The 22,936-nt window shown below is 40.0% G+C and overlaps 2 protein-coding genes across 4 annotated transcripts; one reads left to right on the top strand and one right to left on the bottom strand.

Moving 5' to 3' along the window:
- Positions 1-2,815: 2,815 nt before the first annotated feature.
- TYW5 (tRNA-yW synthesizing protein 5) lies at positions 2,816-12,177 on the bottom strand. 3 transcript variants are annotated; one of them, XM_075093850.1, is made up of 8 exons: positions 12,060-12,177; positions 11,109-11,263; positions 7,995-8,064; positions 7,069-7,113; positions 6,407-6,544; positions 5,408-5,495; positions 4,777-4,893; positions 2,816-3,190 (listed from the first exon to the last, which is right to left on the bottom strand). In XM_075093850.1, the coding sequence occupies exons 1-8, from the start codon at positions 12,144-12,146 to the stop codon at positions 2,934-2,936; spliced, it is 957 nt and encodes a 318-aa protein (XP_074949951.1). In that variant the 5' UTR covers positions 12,147-12,177; the 3' UTR covers positions 2,816-2,933. The 3 variants fall into 3 exon arrangements, with proteins under 3 accessions (XP_074949951.1, XP_074949954.1, XP_074949952.1); XM_075093853.1 differs by having other exon boundaries at positions 11,128-11,263; XM_075093851.1 differs by lacking the exon at positions 4,777-4,893.
- A 243-nt stretch (positions 12,178-12,420) lies between these two features.
- MAIP1 (matrix AAA peptidase interacting protein 1) lies at positions 12,421-18,902 on the top strand. The gene is made up of 5 exons (XM_075093854.1): positions 12,421-12,777; positions 13,738-13,809; positions 15,588-15,714; positions 16,680-16,830; positions 18,641-18,902. Exons 1-5 carry the CDS (start codon positions 12,442-12,444, stop codon positions 18,717-18,719), a joined length of 765 nt encoding a protein of 254 aa, XP_074949955.1. The 5' UTR covers positions 12,421-12,441; the 3' UTR covers positions 18,720-18,902.
- Positions 18,903-22,936: the final 4,034 nt, after the last annotated feature.

Genomic DNA, 22,936 nt, shown 5'->3' with positions numbered 1-22,936 from the left:
GGGTGGGATAACCTCATTTGCTGACCTATAAAAATAAAAATAAGGCTTCATTTTAAAGTTGGTAGTGTGAAGAAAAAATAGCTGCACTTGCTATAGCACTTGGCACACATGTGATTCAGCATGACCCTCTCTTTCCAGTCAAATACACGCTTTCCAACCCAAACTTCATGCCAGCCTAAACAAGTGAGTTATTGCAGCTTTCCTGCTGGGCTACCTCAGCACTAACAACTGCAACTGAGGGATGCAAGGGTTTCATTTCGCCTAAGGTGTTTAGATTAATAGTTTAATAGCCTCCCTTACAAAATAAAAAAGGGGATTGAAAAATATTCAAAATAGCATTCTGAGCACTTGTGGCCTGACAGATCTTATTTAAGCTTTTTACATACATACTATGAAGTAAGTATTATTGAAAATCTTAGTATCAACATTAGGTGGCACAGCAGTGAATGCATTTGACCTACAGGATTTTCCTCCTTTTACTTTCTTCTCTTTCCAAGAGCCCCAAATGACTCTTAGCCTCCTGCTGGAGGACAGCAGGCACTTTTCACAAGCCGAGACATAAGCAGATCACTCATACACTGATTGCTGCTCCACAAAGCTTTCCTTATTTATACTTGAGTGTTGAGGGGGCCTGCTGACCCCAAGCTAGCACTTTCTTTTGGGAATGGGGAATCAAGAAAAGGCAGAATGAGGATCAGTACGCTACTTCTCTGTGCTAGTATATTGAGAAATTGCTGATGGTTAGAGTTAAGAGATAGCTGTGCAGGCGCAATGCTGGAACACAGCTTTTTCTAGCCCTGCAGGCTCTCTGAGCCTCCCCATTCAGACCTAACACTCAAAGAATAGGCTCTGTACACCTCTGAAGTTCAGGTGGGGCCCTTGACATTACCAGTCCAACAGACAAGAGGCTTCCCCAGCCTAGCAGACACAGAGTTTCTGTCTCAGCAGTATGTACAAGCAATCCTTGTTCGTTTTTGAACAAAAATTTTGGAAGACCTGTTTGTGATCCCAAATTTAAATGCTACCCTCAGAACGTACAATGACTCCCATCAGAACTGCTTGGCTGGTTCCATTCATGCCTATTCATTAAGATGGCTGGGCGCCCATTCACATGGTAGCAGACTATTTTCACTGTATTGAACTGCCAAGAAGAACAGGTTTAGAAGAACAATCTGCACAGTGTTGCAATCTCCTGCTCTTCTGGAGAAAGTTTCTTCCAGCACTTTAATAACATTACATATCTATTTAGTCTAAGAGCTTCTGAGAAGTTAGTGTTATCAAAAACTGCTAGAAGTAACAGACTGACCTAAGTCAGATAAGTGCTCTGTTCCCCAAACAACACAAGTAAAAACATCAGAGGGATTTCAGAGGGACAATCACAACCTACCTTTTTTGTGAGATGCCCATCTTTATTTCACCTAATCTTTGTAAGCACTGCTATCTGCTGAAAAGTAGCTATCTACAACGCCGCTACAACAAGCTCCCTTCCAAAAGGTGTGATGCAGCCCCCTTTCATATGGTAACATAATGCATCTCAAACACTGCTCCCAATAGATTCTACATCTACACCAGAACTACGAACTTAAATTTCAGATTCTAGGACTGTAGCAGGATGGATTTGTGGGCACATTAGTTGCAAGTGTTTCACAGCTGCAGAAACAGCAATGCTGCCTGACTGCACCAGGGCAGTGACACAGGGTTTACTGCACAATAGCTTATTCAGCTAGGAAAGGCATAAGTAATTCACCTCGTGGTCAAGCTGCTGCACAATTCTAAGCTTAACCTTGCATGGTTACCTTTTGCTTTTTTCCCCACGCCCCCCTCTCAGTTTCACCACAAAAGCAGAAACTCCCCACACTTACTACCAGGCTATTGCTCAAAAAGAAACCATAACCATTACAACCACCAGCAATGGCTTTCTTGGGCGTCCTCAGAAACCACTACGGCTTTCCTAAACTTTAGTAAATGAGGTAGCATTCAGGAAAACGTGCAGCTACTTCTAAGCATGCTGTCAGCCCAGCCCAGATATAAAAACTTTTGTTCAGACAAATTTAAGTACAACACTCCAAAAAAAGAGAGTTATAAGTGCAGGCACTGCAATTGTATGCCTCATTGTAGAAGAGAGACCATCTCCAGATCAAGCAGTCTGCACTTACTGCACATGATGAAAAGCAAGGAAAAAAAATCTACAAGGTTTTAGCTGGGATAGAGTTAATTTTCTTCACTCTAGCTGGCATAGTGCTGTGCTTTGAACTTAGCATGAAAAAAATGTTGAGATAACACACAGATGTTTTGGCTGTTGCTGGGTAGCGCTTGTACTAGTCAAGGACTCTTCTAGCTTCCCATGCTCTGCTGGGTGCACAAGAAGCTGGGAGGGGAGGGGGCACAGCTAAGAGAGCGCATTCAAACTGACCAAAGGGATGTTCCATATCATGTAACATCATGCCCAGTATGTTAACTGGGAGGAGCTGGCCGGGGGAAGGAGGCAGCAATCGCAGCTCGGGGACTGGCCGCGTCAGTCAGCGGGTGATGAGTGGCTGTATCCTTCATGTTTCTGTGGGTTTTTTTCCCTTTTTTTTTCTTTCTTTCCCTTTCTTTTCCATTTTATTATATTAACATTATTGTCATTATCATAATCATTATTATAGTTATTATTTTATTGTAGTTATTAAACTGTGCTTATCTCAACCCACAAGTTCTTTTGCTCTTCCGATTCTCTTCCCCATCCCACAAGGGTGGGGGGGAGTGAGCGAGCGGCTGCGTGGTGTTTAGTTGCCAGCTGAGGCTGAACCATAAACATTCATCTATAACAAAGTTTATCAACATAGTTTTTATTAGTCTTACGGAAAGTGTATATATGTGCACATGGACAGTTTCTATATTAACATAAAGTTTTCTATTTTCATAGAAGCTTGATGAATTGCAATGTTATTTTATCCATAATCATTCCGATAGGCTTTTTCTTGTATGCGTAACACCATTCTCCGAGCATAAAAGTCTCTGTATTCCTCGGGTAGTTCTTCAAGTGTTTTCAAGGCCCTGTCCAAGATCTGTATAGCTCTAGAGGCTGCCATGGGATCTTTATTTCCATAAGTGTCACTCTTATCGTAGGACTCGGCAGGAAGGTGCTTCCAAAAGACATTCAGTGCCACTCCAAATTCCTCAGAAATTACATTGTGGAACCACAGAGCTGTAGAAAGAACAGTGTCTAAAATGAAAATTATCTGAAATTTCCACATGACTCATAACAATTGTCAGAATTGCCTAAACTAAATCTAGTTGAGAAGAAGCCTCAGCTTCTGTATTTGTTGTTTAAATACTCATCCCTGAATATATCGCATTGTACCAAATTTAAGAAGTTCTTCAAGACATTTATGTCGATCCATAACTTCACACAGAAGTAACAATTGCTGAAGTATAAAGAGATACTCAAATGCAAGCAAATGATAAGCATGTCTAAGATTAAAATAAACAACTTCTCTGTTCACCTCACTCATGTCTACTCTGATTCCAGGTATCTGTTTTCATAGATTTAGTCCCTAACCTTGCACAGATTGTCCAAGCACTAATGTAAACCGCCAGCATCAGCCAGGTCACCCATGCAAGTTGCTTATCTCTTCATAGTAAAGTCATGATTCTTTGCAGTTGAATCATCATGGCTGTGATAAGGAAGCAAAGACATCTTTGCCTCATTGAGTACATTTTAAAAATAAGTTTAATATGGTGTATTTACCCTATTTCAATTTTAAGCCAAAAGACTGAATGCCGTACTTATTGCAGCTTAGTTGCTTGTATGTGCTGAAGACATAGAAAAGCTTATTCTGAGAAATGAACGTGAAGTTTCTTTCAGGTTACTAAGAGGGGCTGCTGCTACCTTCTCCATAATAAACACACGTTTGTCAAAGAAAGTACCATTTTTTCAGTGATACGCATTCCAGAATGCTGACAAAGCTAGCACCATTCTTTGTACTCAAAAATAGCTATACTCCCCTGTCATTTTTAAGAGTGCCAAGTGTGTCTTAAGTTTGGACCAGCACTTATACTGGCAAAGACAAACTAGTATCTGTACTGCATAGAACAAAACAGAAATTATGTATGCGGACATTAGCAACAGTGTGTCATACCTTTCACTAACCGTAGCCAAAAGTTTCTTTAGAAAGAAACACAAATGTTCAAAATTAAGTAACGAGTCCAAGGCCAAGAATCTATTTTAAAACTTCCTAAAAACCTACTGCCTTCTCGTTTACTGGCCTGTTTATATTGCCCAGATAATATTAAAAGCAACAGAACAGGTATCTGCCACAAGTTCATGATGAGTTAAAATAAAAAATTAATAACAAGCAGGAGTGGTTCAATAGGAGTAACAGTACCACCCTAAATTCCATCAAATCACGTGCTTCATGGTTCTTAAGTGCCAGAGCTACAGAAGAACAGAAATGGTACTTCACTCAAATTCTGTCTTCAGAAAACTCAGCCCACTGAAGTAGTTTCGGAATTCACAAGTTGTGTATAATGCTAATCTATTAAGACACAAATTCAGAAGCATTCCGTGTAATCTTGAGGGAAGGTAAGATTTGTAGGTAGATATAGTAATACCTTTTATTAGGCTAATTAGTACAGTTGGGAGAAGTAGACAAGTTTTGCCAGTGTCTTCAGATGCTCCAACTTATAACACAGAAATGCTTTAGTAACCTCTTGCCATCCATAGAAATGAGAAATCGCAAACAAAACTGTTTAAAATAAACACAATATGGTCAGGAACTATTTGTAACTTACCTGGAATAAATAACACATCTCCTGCTTCCAGAAAACATTGATAGCGCTTGGCTTTCACAAAAAGGGGATATTTCTCTAAGTCTGGGTTATCCACATCCAGCACCTGTGACTTAGTTCCTAGGGAAGTTTTCAGAATAATGAATAAACACTCCTACACTTCCAACAGTAACAAAGCATTATCACATTGCTGGAAATGGCAGTTTGTGAATCAAATTTAATACTGGTTTATTGTTCTGTAGCTCTTCTAAAAACCAGGCAAACCTCATTTACTGAAGAGACATGTTCTCCTGTTGTGTATATTTCTTCTGTTCCCGCAACCTTATTAACACTAAAAGACACTTTCCCTGACATTTAAAACACCAGTTTGAATCCAGACAGAACACTGTACTCCTCCACAGTTAGGTGCTGAAGAAAGAACCAGACAGAAAGCTGCTGTGCTCCTTTGCAACTTTCTAAACCTGCCCAACCAAAATGCTTAGCTTTGACTAAAACAAACAGGATCAGAGTTAAGGGACTAAATGACTTCTTTTACGTCAAGCTGTCTGTTAGTGACTTTTTTTCCACAGTGCAACACTTGTGAGCTGGAAAGGCAACTATGATCACCAAACTCTGAACTAGATGACATGCATACCTGATAAATACAGATACGGTGCATCTCGAGGACTATACAAAACAACTCGTTTTTTCCCTGTTACTTGGATTAAGAAGTTATCCATTACCTGGAATAAGCATAGTAAGAGAGATGTCAGCCAAGAGTTAAGAACTAATACGTAGCCTGCAAATAATCTAAAATATTATTAGCTTAAAAGAGGGAACTAGTAAGACCTTCATATTTTAAGAATTAGCTAAAAGAGCTTCCACATATAGTTAATCTAAAAAACTCAAGAATGTGAGTTACTTTATCCCCTTAGCTGCACATTCTTGACAAATAGGATACCTGGAAACACAATACTGCTTTCCAACAACTTTGTGTTTTTCCTTAAATAGAAATCAAGTTCTTCCATCTTAGAACACAAAGACATACCATACTCTAGACATATAAACCAGCAAAATATATTATAAAACATATTTGGGATTCCTTTTCTTTTTCAGTGTTACTCCTACCTCATTTTGCTGACTTTCTGTTGATAAAGGATTCTTTTTCCTAATTATAATGCAAAAAACTTTTTCTTATAAATAAATTTATTCAGAATTACACTGCACAATGTTAGAAGACAATCTTATTTGGAATCTACTGCACTGCAGCAACAGACCACCACAATCATTGTACAATTGCCAACAATCTGGCCATTATAATAAAAAAATTAAGGTAATCTTGAAGATGAAAATGTTGAAAGTTACTGTGTTTCAGATTTTTAACTGAAACTCAAAACAGTAAAAAAAAAAAAGGAGAAAAAATTCACACATCATTTAATCTTACAAGTATGGAACTGGACATAAAACCAGTAAGATAGTATGCCCGCATAATACATCTATTTAAAATTCACTGTACCACTGAACGTGATTCATTTCACTATTTCAAAATATGTGAAGTTTGTCATTAACTGATCCTTGTCAGAGGTTTGCACCTTAATATCTCAACTCTATATGCCATCTGCAACATTTTATGCTAAACACATATATTACCTACATCATAATGGGTCCATAACTGTAATCCAGCTGAGCTGATGCGGAAGACACTAGAAAAAAACTGATCCTTCTCAAAATACTCTGGAATCTGAACATCTTCTGCCAAAATAGGAAACTGCTTTCTGATATCTGCAATATCCTGAAACAAAAAGGACATAACCCTTAGAGAACCATATATGCACATTAAAATAAGGGAGCACTTCACTATCATTTCCTATCACATGAAACACAGGGCTGGAACTTCAGCATTGGTGAATAGCTGAAAATAGCAATGCTTTTTGCCCGGTCACCCTTTCAGCACTGACTTGGTCAACGATATTCATAAGAACAGCCAGAGAGCTGCTTTGAACCCTGGCCGCTAGAAATCACACTGAAGTAGCAAGAGATCATCAGGAGTCCTTTTATATTCGTTTACAACAAAAGCTAAAGAATGGGAGGTGAGGAATGTACTCTTCAGTGATCAGCTAAACTCTTGTATAACAGCAATTATTTTAGATACTTAGGATTAAATATTCTGACCTAAATCCAGCCAGATTCACAGGCCAAGTGACCATAAACAAGTTGTATGCCTGTACCACACAGCCAGTGGATGACAATAGGCTTCTTAAAATATTCCTAAACTGCAACTTTACAATATTAGAACTGTAATCTCAAGCAACTCACCTTCCTAGCATCTTCACCCACTGATCGCAAATAGTACTTTTCATCCTGAAGAGAACACAAGAAGAGAATTGCTTTGGTTTTTATTAAGAATTACAAACACACTTAAACAAAAAGCGTGTATTTTCTCATTAAACTAATGCAGGGCTTCATTAAAATACAGAACAAATAAATGGCATTTACAAATTCAGCTACTTTGTTATACTGCCTTTCCTCTACTGCTCCCTGCTGTTCATCTCAAGAAATGGGAAAAAATGTTAACTGAGACTAGAAGAGTAAAGCGGGGGGAGACTTGTCAACTGCTCCAGCATTGCTGTTACTGAACAGATTCAAATTAAAATCTGAATTTGCTTTAAGTTCTTCAGAACACTGATACAGGAAGATATTTCAACTGGCTTCAAAACTTACAATGTCCTATGTAGCATAAAAGGTGAAGAGCATGGCTGCATTCAAAACTGCTTCCTTATCACAGTTAACTAAAAAATCCCTAGTTCAACCACCGATACGTAAAGGTAGCCACACATTTGCTACTCACAAATTAAGTTACAATAAATCTGTATTTGTATTTTGAAAGCAGATTTAATCAGACTCTGAAATACCTTCATGACATTTTCTTGCAAAACGCATGAATGATACAGTTGTTATTCTAAAGCAAGGTTTGATTTCTAAATTTTATGCTGAAAATTTTGCTCATGTAAGCAGTTTTGGTTAACAGAAACAGGATGACTGAAGTTAACCACACTGTACAGACACAAAACAACTTTTATTTCTGCCCACATTTTTTTCCCTTGGCTCCAAGCCACACAAAACAGTTCAATCTAAGATCAAGTGCTTTACTGGAGTAAGGATTTAAATTACAATTCATCATTTTCCCCTCCATATACTGGCAAAAAAACTGACAGAAGAAACTGTGACACTAAGGAAATTACCTCAGAAAGAAAATACTCCTTGTGTTTGACTTCAGCTGCTCTTCGTACAAATACATCAAAAGGCAGAGTTCTGAAATTTAAATATTTATAATTTATACAATGAATCAATGTCATCAACACATGGTCTAAATGCCAGGTTTAAAATCATAAGCTCTCTTACCATATCTAGTATAACTGAAGACGCAATATGCCACTTTTATTTTTTTTAAACATGGTGACTAATCAATGTTTGCAGTGGATGCTTGAAGAGTTCTACCAAGATAGAAATCCTGCATTTACAAACCTCTCTGCTTTATTAAATTGTTCCCAATATATGTCCAAACAGAATCATGTAATTGCTGAGGCTGGAAGGCACCTCTGGAGTTCAACCCCCTTGCCAAGAGCAGGGTCAACTACAGCAGATTGCCCAGGACAGCGTCCAGTTGGGTTTTGCATATCTCCAGGGATGAAGACTCCATAACCTCTCTGGGCAACCTGTTCCAGTGTTTGGCCACCTTCACTGTAGAAGAGGGTTTTTTTAAAAAACAGTTTAACAGAATTTCCTGTATTTCAACTTGTGCCATTGCCATTTGTTCTGTCACTATGAACCACTGAGAAGACTCCAGCTCCATCTTCTTTACTCCCTCCATCAGCTATTTATTCACTTCGATAAGATCCCTTCTTGAGCTTAAGAGGTCTGAATGGTTTGAGTCACAGCGCAAGAAATTTCCTCCCAGTCAAAACAGACTCAAACTGTGGCCAACGCCTGACAGTACCTGCTTAGACTATTTCTCTAATGGTGTGTCATTTTTAGGCTTGTTTACTGTCAATTTTTATAAATTTGCAGAAAAGCTCAGCATCAGGAAAACTACATGTACATATGTTTATATCTGCATTTTCTGCTATGAGTTTGTGAATTAAAACAGATACCTATCTTCATTTGTAGATCTATAAAATTTATTTCAGTTATCTTGATTTTTTTTATATATGTGCTACCTCAGCTGAGCAAAACACAGGAATCTTGTTATTTTCAAGTGTTCCTTTACAGTTTTCCTTTAATTTATTAAACACAACTTCAGAAGATTAAAAAAGAATCACTGGGTGTTAGAGCCTGTCCCTCTGAAGTCAATAAAAGTGTTAGATATTTATTTAAATAATGCGAGGTTTTCGTAAGCATTACAGATTTTGGCATCAGTTCATAACTGAATGGCAAACTAAGCACAAGTAGTAATAGGACATGTATTCATTGTCATGAACATTATGTGATGAATTCAATGTTATGATGATTCAACTCACCATCTCAACTCATTAAGTGTCACTGGATAACGAATATATTGCATGTAAACATCAAATTTCAGAGCAACCACCAACTAGCCAGGGCTAAAAAGAAACTACCCTCAAGCAAAATTTTTTGTGATTCTGTTATCCCTTCTACCATAATGTGACCTGCATCTGACAGTACTTAGACCACTTCTCTATATGCTTTAGGCTTGTTTGTAATAGTCAAATACAACAACCACTGAAGCCAACAGAAAAATAAACGAACAAAAACCAACCCTCTGACTTCAGCTGAACTGTTTTATAACACCTGTTTACATTTTCTACTGAAGAAGGTGAGACCACAGCTCCACAACAGCTTAAAGTGATGCATGCTGGTGCTGCCACAGCTCTGCCCTAGCTGTCTACCCTGGTCATCCCATTCCTCTCTTATGCTAGCACTGGCACACATCTGACCTCATGGTGAACCTGCTAGCAAAGCTAAAACAGCAGAAAAACATTCAGGTTTCTGCAGCACATCACAGCGTGGCTGAATGAGTTCCAGATCCAACGCAAAGACAGGGTAGGAGCATGCAACTTACAACAGGACTGCAGTACTACTTGCATGCATCAGTTTAAAATCATGGAACTGCATGTGAAGTCCTCAGTGTTTCTGGTCTTTTAGTTCTACTTATTCTACCTTCATATTAGAATGAGGGGCTTGCTGAGGAAAGGGCAAAAGCCTCCTGAATTCCAAGTGAAGTAGGTGAAAGTCCTAACACCTGCTATAATGAAGCACCATCAGAGCACCTTCGCATGACTGTCTACAAACCTGCTAAAACCAGCATGCTGGATCAACTGTATGTGAACCTGCAGTAAGAGGTGTTATAAAAAGAAGCAAAATAGAGCAGAGAAAAGGAGATATGACCAAGTCATTCAAGTATGACCTAATTTCAAAGATTCAAAAGTTCATTATGCAGTGAGCAGCATATAGCATGATTATAATGTGTTTTTTCCCCTGAGCAACAGGCTCCACTCATAGAGACTTATAGCTTGCTTACACTTACAGCATAAGCTTCTGCCTTCTTAAAGGTATAACAGTCTGAACACATCTTGTTCCCTCTTGGGGAAAACAAATGACAATTAAAATAAAGGCATTTACCCTTGAAGAGCAACACAATGACTGAGATTAGATGAACTCTGATGAAATGTTTTGGCAGCTACATGAGAAGAACTTCAGAGGGGATCAAGAGTTTATGTGACCCACATCAAGATTAAAGAGCTGGTGAAATGTGTGGTATCCTGTAGTTTGAACATTCCGAGAACTGCACGTGCTAACTTTGGAAGGAGCTTGGTTTTAATCAGTAACATCCCTCTAGAGTGGAATAGCAAGCATGCCTGCCACATGCCAGCATTCAAAGAGGTTCAGACACATGGCAAGTCAGAAACTAGCACTATTCAGTAACATATATATAATATATATAAACATATATATAATTATAACCATATAATTAGAAAAAAATAGCGTATCATCAGTATCAACGATTTTGGGGTGTGGGGGTTTTTTTATTTTTTATTAATGCCAGCAAATGCCAGACTCGAATTTCCTAGAAGAGTGCTCTGTGAAAGTACCTTTATAACACTTCTTCACGCCATCACTTTTAAGGCCCTGTTTGGCCCCTCCTTCCACCCTGTAAGTATTTATTCAGAGTGTTGAGATATTTGTGGAATAAATCAAGGACAGCACGTTGATACTTAATTTGAAGTTTTCACAAAGTATCTTCATACTCTCACCCTCAGCTTCAAACAGATGCAAAGTATGCCTGCAAGTTACAAGCACGTGCCTTTAAAATACAAAGAGGCCTTGGAATGAAGTACCTATACACAAAGTTCTTACTGAGGAAATCCATCTGTGGCACTGCAGAAACATGAATCTTTACTTCTTTGGATCCTTCGGCTTGGCTCAAGTAATCTACTGTCCATTTGGTTGTGCAAGTGCCCAGTTCCATTGCTTTCAGCACTACTGGCTTTCTCTAAGGAACAGAACAAATTCAATGGTGAAATAATCACAGCATCCAGCAGAAAAAGAAAAAATTAGTTTTTCAAACACGCAAACAAGTCAGTTGAATGCTGGGAGCCGCTACACAAAGTCACACTGATCTGTTCACAAATGAACAAAGTGAATCAGAATGCTGAGCGTTGAAACAAAACACAGTAAATCGTGGGACTGCTTCTCTATCTACATGCTCTTTCCTAGCAGGAGGAAGAAGAATACAGAGAGGCAAAGACAATTCTAAGACTCACTTTGTGCTGGCGCCATTAAGCCAGGCAAAGGAATAGCTTCAGTCGTTCTGGCCAGAGATTAGCAGAAAACAAACAAAAGACCATACAGTTAAGGTGCAGTCTGGGAGCTCTGGTGGTGCTATATGCTCGTGAAAGCAGCTCTTTCCACCTATATTAAGGCTCCTTGGTGCTGATAACCACAAACGGCTTTGAATCAGTGCACACAAAATAAATCAGCAGAAAGATGCTTTGGCTTTGAATCGGGACCTTGGAGAAAAAAAGGAGCACTGGCGACAAAGCAAGAAGAACAGCAATCATGCTTTTCTTAACCACTGTCAGAGCAAAGTGATCTGCCAGCGCGATCAGCTGCCACAGCATCTCGGCAGCTCAGCAGAGATCTGCCCGCAGAGATCGGCCCGCGCGGCCGCAGCCCGCTCCAGCGGCGGCCCCGCCCGCAGCACCCGGCCTGCGCCCAGCGGCCCGCCGCGGCCCTCCAGCCCCGCCCTCCGCGCTCGGCTGCGCCCAGGCGAGGAAGCGGAGCCGTACCTGGGGGTAGATCTCTCGTAGGAACCGCTCCCGCGTCACCCCAGCCAACCGCGACACCGACACCACCGGCTGCTCCCGCCGCGCCATGGCCGCCGCGCCGCTGACACGCGTCCGTCTGCCGCCGCTCCCCCCCACGGAAAGAAGAGCTCGCGCAGAAACGTTCCCCGCGCCCTCCCGCTAAGCAACGGCCTAGGGCTAGCCCCGGGAGCGGGGGTCCTGGGGAGCACTGCGCGCTCCTCCGAGCCAGCGCGACTCAGAACCGCCGGCGGCCCGGACCTCCACCGCCTCCGGAGGACACCCTGCCGCGGTGGGGGAACCGTCGACGTCCGCTCTGTTTCCCGCCGGAGCGGGCGCGGCGGGGGCCGGCAGAGCGGACATCATCATGGCGCTACGCGCGGCTCCGGGCCGCGGCCGGTGGCTCGCGCGCGCGTTCGCGGGGCCGGTGGCGGCCCGGGTCCCTCCGCTTCTCCCCACACTATCTGCCGCCGCCGCCACCTGGTCCCTGCCTCCGGGCGGGCTCCGCCCGCTGCCGCCCGCCGCCCGGTTCGCCAGCACCGGCGGTCAGGGTCCGGAGGGCGAGGGTCCGCAGCGGCGGGTGGTGGTGGTGAGGATCACCAGCCCCCTCGCCTGGCTCCGCACTCGCTTCTATTACCTCCTCATCCGCCTCTACTTCGACCAGGAGTTCAGCGTCGAGGAGTTCACGCGTGGGGCCAAGCAGGTGAGCGCCGGGCGGGCGGCGGGGCTCGGTGCGGCGCCGCGGGGAGGCAGAGCGGCGCGGAGAAGGGTGCTGCCAGATGCTTTGGAGGCTTCAAGGGAAAACCTGTCGCCTCTCCGCTGGTTTTCCTAAAATGACAAAGCTTAGGCGGGCACGGAGCTGCCGCATATACCTGTTTCTCCAAATTTATGAACCCGGTCAGCTTTGTCAGCAGAATGTGCTGATCTCAAGAGTTAATCGTGTAAACATTATAGTTACCTGCTGTGAAACTTCGGTTATTATATTTCATTTAAACAAAAAACCCCAGCCCTAAACAACACGCCAGTGGTACGGGACAGAATGTTAAAATGCTTAAGAACAATTCAGGAGACTCCGTTTTTACTTGCTGTAAAATTCTATACATTCTGTCAGCATTTCACAAGTACACTATGTGAATATGTAGAGGTGTTATTGTATGTAACTATACCTGCAGAATTGAAGGGGGAAAGGGGAGCTGAGTTTCCTGAAGTTCAGAGACTAGACCAGATTTGTAAAGAAATTTTGTAAACTGGAGCTTCAGTTTTGACTGAAACTAGGAGGTGAGCTGGGAAAGGGGAAGAGGAACAAAATATTTACAGGGAAAGACAAAGACTATTTGAATTATCAAAAGGAGAGTAAAACTACCTTACATAGATTGCTGTAATACCTTTTTTTAGTAAGCTGTGCATTCACTTGCCTGTTACCAAAAGGTTTGATGCTTTAAATGAGATCCTGAAAAGAAACCTGATGTTTTTATTGGTTCATGGAATAATATTTTTAATGCTGGAGGGCGTCCATCTAAATGGTGATATACTCTACAAACATTTAAATCTGAAATCATTGAGTATTTGGGTAGCTTGTCATATAATGATGGATTTGTCTGAAAAATAAGCCAGCCTAGTGTTACTTGTTCATGTATTTCTCCTTTTTTTGTTGTTTTGGTAGGCCTTTTCTGTGGTTTCAAAGCTGCTGTCTCAGCGTAAACTTGACCTGCTGGAGGAACTTGTATCAGCAGAGGTAAATGCTTTCCATCTTTTATTCTAGCAATTGATTTTCTATGATGAAGCAACATGCATTCAGCCTTCCATTTTCTACAAATACTGCCAGATTAGTTTAATTTGGGAAAAACAGTGTAATGCAAAACAGGGCAATTGTTTGTCCTGCAGCTTTTTTATGTTTGGTTTCAAAGCATGAAGTTTAATTTAAAGTTACTGTATTTAAAAAACAAAACAAAACAAAAACCTCCAAATTCTTGCAATTGAGCGTAAGGACCTGTTGCGAAGGGATTCAAAGGTGGTGGGTTCTGGATGGCAGGCAGAATTGCATACTTCTGCTGGTGTAGGCAGATAGCTGACGCTTTCAGTCTGTGCACCAGAATTCTGATGAAGAAAGAAACTGGTTTGTGCTCATCCCTGCTGCACTAATACATTCCCACCCCCCAAGGAGATCATACAGCTGTTACTGGTTTTGTCTGGAAGGCCAAAAGGTCTTCTGTCATGGTCTTAGGAATATGGCTGAGCTGGCTGGTTAAACATCAGTGCTGTGTATTCTGTGTTTTTATGAATTTTTAATTGCTGAAGTTGTCTTGGCCTTCCCAGGGGACGGAGGTAGCAGATGCATCAGAGTCAAGTGGAGGAGATACTTCAGGTCTATGTCTGCCTTCTTACTGGCTGTCGGCTTGGCCTGCCCTATTGCCACCCATGCCTTTGCAGCAGAAATTTTGGTGCTGTTCTAGTGCATCCCCAATGGACAATCTTGCCTCCTCCCTCTGAGGAGAGATAGCAATAAAATGTGAGTTTGTTTCTTACAGTTGTTTTGAAAGAGCATCTCCTCTTCCTCTGCTCATCTTAAATTCTTCAGGTGATCACGTTAACATTGATCCAGAGACCTCATGTAACCCGAGCATGTAGTGGGTGAGGCTGTGATACCATACTACTTTGTTGTTGCTTTGGCCAGTGAATTTTATACTGGCAAAATGTACTAGAAACCAACGTCTTCTAGTGAAGATCTCCTGCTTCCATGTGGCCTCTGGATTTGTTTGTTATTAAAGTGTGGCAACTCAAGTTAGGCCAAAAACTGCGTATGAGCTAAAAATAAGCACTGTACAGCTTCATCCTTCCTTGTGACATGTCTTTCTCATGTGGAGTTTGAGGTGGTGCTTCTGTTCAGTTTGTGTAACACACCCTTTTTCTACTTAACACAACTCTGTTGGTCTTAGGGCACTCAAATACCATGGATGTGAATGCAGTATGGTACTTAAGTCCCAGAGCAATGATTTTTTCAGTCTTTTCTGATTTGCAAGTGTTTGAACTTTTTTAATGAGAATGTGGATCACAAAATGACAAAGATAGACTTAGTGGTAATGGAACTGATTTTCGAAGAAATTAATGAAAGGTAACTGAGAAATAATTTAATCAAAAGCTAAAGAATATACACATAGTGAGAAATCAGCAGTGAGAAGGCAGAGTGTAGGAGTGTAAGTATGATTGTGGACGCAAGCTTAACTGGTCGTTTCTGGGCTTACATGCCTTGCTTTGCAACTTCTGTTTTGATAGTAGCTTTTTCTAAACATTTTTGAAAACACTTTGTTTTCATTGGTTTGACCATTAGATGGGTTGTCTTTAATGTCGCTGAATTAGGGTTTGGAAGTGCTCAAACTTCCCAGTGCTTTTTCACTTCTGCTGTTGAATATGTTGTGTGGATGTTTTAGCGGTATAGTTCATTTTATTAACTGCAGCAGAAAAGATTGTTACTTCAATTTCCTAATGAAAAACTGACAGTTTTTCTGAATTTAGGTACTTCAGGTGCTGAAGGAAAAGATTTCTTTGCTCCCTGACAACCACAGGGATGCTTTAGCAGCTGACATTGATGCAATCATGTACACAACAGAAGGAGATGTTCGCATTTACTATGATGATGATGGTATGTTTAGAATTCTAAAAGATTTCAGCAATGGGCAGCCTTGTTTCCTGGTTTTGCTACTAAGCAGGCATCCTCCTTACAGATGTGTTTTTTTGAGTACTGTTTCTCATTCCTTGTTTTATTGTTTCTAGTTCATCTAGAACCTGAGAGGTTATTGTAAATAAGGTACTGTTTGGACTTCTGTTTAGGTCTTGCTCATTCCTTCTCTTTTGTAATTTTAGATTTTTACATTATTAGTCCTTAGCAATCTCAAACTACTCAAAAACAATTATTCTCCTATATGCAGAAAGCTGTTGCTTCAGCAATGAAAATGTATCTTCCAAGAAGAATAGTGAAGGCTGGATAATTACATAAATTCTGCTGTCTTCACTTCTATTCAGCTTTCATGGAATATACTTTGTTCTAGGACTTCTTTTTTTTTTTTTTAATAAGCTAGTGATGAGCTCAAACAGGTTTTTCTTGTTTGAGCTGGTTAAATACTGCCATTATGTGCTCAGTTCACTATCGGACACAGTTGAGATGGTTTATAGTTTAACCATGGGTCTTCCAATGAGCATTTCAAATTGTCAGACCCAGTGAGGTTTTTTCCTGCTTTGAGGATAGGAAGGTTTTTTTCTTCTTAGTTTGCTCTGGAGTTTCAACTACTCTACATACTTTTGTAGCATCAGTAGTTGGCTTTAGACCTTGTGGTAACCAGCGTTTCTTCATGCTGTTCAATTATGTAGTGTCACACAACACTCATGATAAAATACATACCTTTTTACAGAGTGTATTTTTATTGTTGCTAAACAGCACGAATATGGCTTTAAATAGCTTTATTGTTTGTTATTATATCTTGCATTCTTTATGGCTGAAGGCAACTGCTCTTCTAGGGTCTCACTAGAATATATGCTAGATAGCAAATAGGAGTATTTGGCCATTGAGAAAAATGAGGTCTACCTTATGCTTTGATTTATTTCCAACAGGAAGGAAGTTTGTTAGTATTCTGATGCGTTTCTGGTATCTGAATGGTGCTAACCTACCTGATGAAGTACCAGGTGAAACCAAAGTTTTCCAGATTGTGTTTGGAGATGAAAGCACAAAAGAAAAAAGACATCTTTTAACAGCAAACTATGAGTAAGTTTACATGTCCTCTTCCCCCCCCCCCTTCATGTACATGGGCTGGCTGTGCGGAAAGCAGTTTGGCAACTGAAAGCATTCACACTGTGCCAGTGCAGAACTTGGTATGTTTTAATTTACCATGATTCTAATCTCAGTTCTCATCCACCTTTCTAGTTTTTATTCTAGGCCAAATTTTTTAAATATACCTTAAAGTCATTATGTTATTACCTTGCTTCTGAGTTGAGATTAATGGGAATTCTTTCTCTGTCAAGAAAAGCAACAGTTGAAGCACTGAATGAGGTTTCTGATCATTTCCTATTCTGCGACAGCTTTCAGGAAATAGGCCAGTATCAGTCCTTGTTTCCCATTTCTTGTAGCACAAGTAACAGCAGTGCAGTCAAGCCAAGCAGTCAAGTGTGGTGCTGTTGACTTCTCTCTTCCTGCACAAAAGTCATAGCAGCAATTAACTGAAAAAGTAGCTCATGAAAGAGGAAATTCTTTACCAAAATGCTTTCTGCAGAAAGGCAGAACAAAGCAGGCATCACCTGGTGTTCAGATAATTCATGCCACTCTGATCCAAGCCCTCAATGCACACATTAGCTAGATGGATTTTTATAGAAAAGCTTGTAAGATCTGTATTACTTAACTGATCTCAAAGCAGTGCAGAAATATCTGCATAGTTAGCAAAACGTACTGAAAATAACATTCTCAGAAGTCGGAAAAAGTGTGGATTTTTGTGAGAGAAATGCAATATCATTAATGACTTTTATGCCCACGTTTGAAATGGAGAGACTATGGGGTCTAGGTGATCAGGAGCTCTGAAACAAAGGAAACACACTGAGGACACCAGTGCTTTTTGCCTGGATGGATTTTTGTGGGTCCATCACTTAGCCGAATTCAGCATCTTTTGTAGAGTTGGAGGCTTCTGACGCTCCATTAACCTCAAGAGCCTCCCCTTAAAGCCCTAAATACCTGTTCCTAATCCTCATCAAAGAGATCTTTGCAAGTAAATGTTTCTTCTGCTATTTACAGTGCTAACCTAAGCTGAAATGGGCAAAGATACTACAGGCCTTGGAAGCCTAGTGTTAAGTATTTGGGTGTCTGGAGAAGACAATTTCCAGGAGTGGATCTGCATGTAGTTGCAAAGCAATGAGATTATACTGCTCTTGTCCCCAGTTTGCAGGTTGGGAGCTTGAATACTCAGCTTGAAGCTCAGACTTCCCTTTAGGTGACAAGCAGTCAGAACTGATGTGCTTAGGGAGGAAGACATTAATGACAACTAAAGGAAGATTCTTTGAAAATAGGGATGGATGCTTTCATTTTCCTATCAACAACTGCAGAAATTTCTTTCAGGGAGATTCAGTATTACTGTTAGCTTGATCTTCAATGTTTTTATGAAAATATATTGTCTTTTGAAGTACAGTTCAGTAAAAATGAAAATTTGCAGGTAGGATGTGTAGCATGTGATTTCCCTTTACAATACAGTTACCATCCCATTAAATGAAACCCATTATTTAGAGATGAAGATCTGCCACAAAGCTGTATTCATAGTTACTGCTATGAAAACTGGATACTTTCTTGATATCAGGGTCTTGCTGTTGCTGCTTAATCTTATCTGTAGGTTTTGAACCAAAGCACTCTGAAGTCCATGCATTTCGTATCTTACTATAGATATAAGTTTGATCTTCCATTTTGGGGCATAAGCATGAGTCTAACGAGCTTTTACAGGAATAACTTTGAAGTAAAATATTTCTTCATGATTTCCTGTAGGTGATCCTAAAAGAGCTACTAAATTTTAACAACTCTTCACTTACTGTCTTTCCAGGTTCCAAAGGGAATTTACAGAAGGAGCAAAACCAGACTGGACAATTACACGGATTGAGCATCCAAGGCTATTAGAATAAATGCCTTCTGCAGTCTTTTTATGTATTGTTGTAAATGTTCTGCTATAACAAACTGGGCTTTTTTTGGTCTCTCTTCCCTTCCTGCTTTCTCCTCCAAAAGAGGGATGAATTTTGTATGTTTGATTTCCCAGAATTGTTCCTGAAATTCACAATATGCGTTACAATAAATCCTTTTCCCTGGAACAGGCTAGTACAAGTTTAATTAGTACTAATGCTCATCTAAGGCATTTACACAGCGCTGTTTCATGCAAGCCAGTATTACAGGTATGTCGACTTCCTACATTCTGAGAAGGAATGGTACTACTAGAAGATAAACAACACTCTCATGGCTGGTGGCCCGAGTTATTTTCATATGTTTCTTTTTTTCCCTAGGGACCGTACAATATATAACTGAATAGTATGCAAGATGAAATATGGGTAGATGGACTTCTTAGATTGTCTAGCCTCAGCAGTTCATTTTGAGGTAATCTCGCTTTTGAATATATTTGAGATTAAGAAGGTTAGAGCCATTATCAGTATTTGGTACAAGATTGGAGTAAGAAAAAGCTTTTAGCATTGCACTGGGAAATGGATCAAAGATGTATACATATATATTTTGAAAAATAAAAACAACATTCCTTTCAATTCAATAACATACAGGCAATTCCAAGTTTAGAGGTTTATGAAAGAAAAATAAATCGAAAACATGAATTTAAAAGAGGACCCAACAGTGAAACTAAATTAAGTCCTCTGAAGTGCTTATTGAAGAAATGAACAAATCATTAAAAATAGATGTTGCAATTTAGCAATTTCCCAATTCTCAGATTATCTCTGTTTCTGGAACATGAGATCCCTGGGGTAAGTAGCTTGAGCTTTTTATATGCAGATCAACAGGAGATCATCATAACAGGTTTTTAATCCCCTATCTCAACTTCAAAGATAAAGCAACTTTCTACCCAGGCATGCTGTAGAGATTCATGCAGTATTTTTAAAGTGTAAAGTAAGTATTACTGTGATTCACAGTAGTTGTAGTTGAAAAGTAAAAAGTAAATTTTCTGTAGTTCAGCTCTTTTGATGCAGTGATTTAATGAGAATCATTAGTTTAAATCATTAAGTTTAAAGCTTATCAACAAATTTTTATGTCAAATCTTGCCAAAACAGTTATCGTATTTTGCTCTGCCTTAGCAGCAGCAGCCTGGCCTTATAATGGAGAATCGGTGATTTGTCCTCTGGAAGAGAGCCTTGTCTTCAGGGGAGAAGCAAAATTCTGTATTTAAAATTATATATAGCCATTTTGTATGCAGTCAGTCTGGAAAAGTTTGAGGCAAAGCGAAAAATGTTTATTACTCTGTGGGCCATTTGCTGGAGTGATGCTAAATGGTAGCATGTCGTCTTTGGCTACTGAAGGACGTGCTGCAAGAAGCTGCAGTCAGCCATATTTAACATAGTAACAGGAGAAACAAGCAGAACGCTAGTGAAGTGTGCAGATGCACTTAGAAGTCATTATTATAGAGCAAAAGAAGACAAAAGCCAGTGAAGCCACCTTTATATTCAGGAGTGTCTGCTTTCACATTGAAGTGAGGTCTTTCACAATGAACAGAGGTCTACCTAGAAATGCTGGTATATCTTAGTTTTTAATTTGGGTTACTTTATCAGTATCTTTTTTTGTTTGATTGGATATATCAAAGTAGGAATCTCTGTCATGACTGATGAGGGATTGCCCTTTTACTAGGGAGTGCTCCATTTTTGGAAGCAAAGGCAGAGCAGACCCTTCTATATAACTAATAATGAAAAAAGTTTTCTGTTTTGTATAAAATACAAAGCATATATAAAAAGTATAAAACAAGTATAAAATTGACTTGATATGAACGTGCTCTAAATTGATGATAACATGGTTTTGCTGAAAAAAAGAGTTGTCACTGGAAATTTGCATGCACTATTTTTATTCTTTCAAAGTTGTGTTTGTCTTGTGGGTTGGGGGGGGAAGTGGCTGTTAGTTGTTTAGGGTTTTTTCCCCTCTAATTTTAATTTTTAAAATTATCCTGGAGACTACAAATCTCCATCAGATGCAGAACTACCCATGGCCTTACTGTACCAAAAATAAGTCGGAAAGGCTAATAAATTATGAAGCTTACTGTACTGGAAAGTTATTTGCTTCCACAGTGAATGAAACTGGTGTAATTAAACTGGATTTACAGTCTAATATAGGCTTCAGAAATAGCCCCCACCCCACCCAAAGAAAAAGACCCACAAAACAACCCCAAACCCAGCTTGGAAGGAATGGACAAATGTACACCTTCAAGAAGAGGGCATTGAAGTTTACAGGAAGCTTTGCCTCCTTTTTACCTGCCATCCATAAATTCTGTGTCATAAGTCTGATGATTATAGGAATTAATCAGCTGAAGTGAGTCAATAAAGGGTGTTTGTCATCTTATGGCATCCACATTTTCTCTTGTGGAAATACTTTGCTTCCATGTTGCTTGTTCAGGCAAAACATGAACTTCTGGTTTCTATGTTGCCAGCCAAATATATCTACCCCAACCTCCTGTTATCTAAGGTAAGGGATGAATTTGGTGCCTTCAAGCTCGCTCCTAGTGAATACGTTTCTATATATACTATGAAGGTTGCCCCAAATTCTCACGGAAAAAGGAGTTAAGTTTGCTTCATCCTAATCTAAGACTTAAAGGCAAAGAGGGAAGAGAATATTGTTTTGTAATTCAGGGATTTCCAGTGCTGCCATTCAGATACCTTGCTCTAAAAATCATAACATGAACTTAAGTGTTAATGCATTTTGAAAAAGAGCTAAAGGAACTGCTTTATTAGAAACGTCTCATGATTTAGGAGTATTGATGCTAAACAGGGAACACTAGAACAATGTGAGGATCTCTGTGTCAACATGCTAGTGCTTCTAAATTCTATTGCTGATTTGTCTCTGACATCACCTTAGAAATCACAGTGTGTAAGGATTTGGGTGTGCTTTATTATTTCCCTTCCATTTCCTTGCCTGACTTCCATTTCTGTTGCTTTAAGTCAGGAGGACAAGTACAGTTGTAATTATGGTGTACAGCCTGTAAATCCCCATACATACTGATTTAAAATATTTGCGGTTTTAGCCTGCAGACTTACTCATTCGGACCCCAGTAATTCTTGAAAACAATATTACCAGCTCTGGTAGTAATTTTTAGGGTAAAATCCATATCTCTATTAGAAATGCTGCCATTTCTGAGTCATGTTACACAGAACAGTGAGGTCACAAGGTGTCTGGGCTACTCTTGAACTGGGGATGAAGATTCAAAGTACCATGTTCTTCTCCCATGGGCGAAATCATGTTTCTTTAGGTTCATGTGGAGTTTGGGAAGCCTTTATTTATTTGTTCATCCAAAACTGTGGTCATGTTTACTAATTACTGACACTGCTCAACTGTAAACAGCTGCCTGGCACAATTTCAATGCATGTGTCTGAATCTCGACAAGCACTAATTAAATCTGCCCAACAAAAACCCCATTAATTTGCACACCCCACTCACCAGTAGATGGCCTTGGTCACAAAGCTATTGTGGCTGGGAAGTGACTGGCATTAATGAGTGTAAGGAATAAAGACTAAAATGGTAGAGGCATTGATTCTCATTTAAGTGCTATTTATATAATATAGGCTTGTCTTATTAAAAAATCTTGATACTCTTACTGGCTTTCATTGAGTCAACGATAGTGCCTTGTGTTCTCTCTGCAGTGCCTACCCATTTTAAAGTGGCAATTTAACAGTGTTCTTAATAGGGAAAGAGGAGTTGTATATCTGAATTCACACAGGCACCTTAGTGTCTGACAGTAGCAAACTGTAGTTCTGTATTCACATTTTAAAGCATGTTTGTCGTGTTGATTGTGGTTCCTTTCCCTTCTGTCCCAGCATTGTCTGGTTAATTTGGGGGCCACATTCAGCTTTCTCCAGTTTTTAAGACATGTTCAAGCTTGACCTTACCTTCACTTCAGGTTATATTTAGTTAATTATTTTCAGGTCTTGTGGCTGGAAAGCTGTTTTGTAGTAAAAGTCATATTGTTTGTCACAATAGCGATTATACTCCTTCAAAACTTCACAAGTCCTGTGCTTCTCTTTTCAGTTGTGTGGTTAAACTTGTTTTTTGCCCCATGTGCAAAAAACACCGGCTGCAGGTGGGGGCCTTTGAGATCCCTCACAGGCTGTAGTCACATGGTGGCTCCCAGCTTACATGAGGTGGGATAAAA

The sequence above is a fragment of the Phalacrocorax aristotelis genome, chromosome 5 (assembly GCF_949628215.1).
Source record: "Phalacrocorax aristotelis chromosome 5, bGulAri2.1, whole genome shotgun sequence".
NCBI lineage: Eukaryota > Metazoa > Chordata > Aves > Suliformes > Phalacrocoracidae > Phalacrocorax > Phalacrocorax aristotelis.
This window is presented reverse-complemented; position numbering and strand designations above follow the sequence as displayed.

Bases quoted from the DNA above. Each gene is read 5' to 3' on its own strand.
- TYW5 (XM_075093850.1), bottom strand. From the start codon at position 12,146: ATGGCGCGGCGGGAGCAGCCGGTGGTGTCGGTGTCGCGGTTGGCTGGG. The intron at 11,264-12,059 runs GTACGGCTCCGC...TCTGTTCCTTAG, and splicing joins TACGAGAGATCTACCCCCAG to AGAAAGCCAGTAGTGCTGAA. The intron at 7,114-7,994 runs GTAATTTCCTTA...TGTTCTCTTCAG, and splicing joins AGGAGTATTTTCTTTCTGAG to GATGAAAAGTACTATTTGCG.
- MAIP1 (XM_075093854.1), top strand. From the start codon at position 12,442: ATGGCGCTACGCGCGGCTCCGGGCCGCGGCCGGTGGCTCGCGCGCGCG. The intron at 15,715-16,679 runs GTATGTTTAGAA...TATTTCCAACAG, and splicing joins CATTTACTATGATGATGATG to GAAGGAAGTTTGTTAGTATT. The intron at 16,831-18,640 runs GTAAGTTTACAT...CTGTCTTTCCAG, and splicing joins CTTTTAACAGCAAACTATGA to GTTCCAAAGGGAATTTACAG.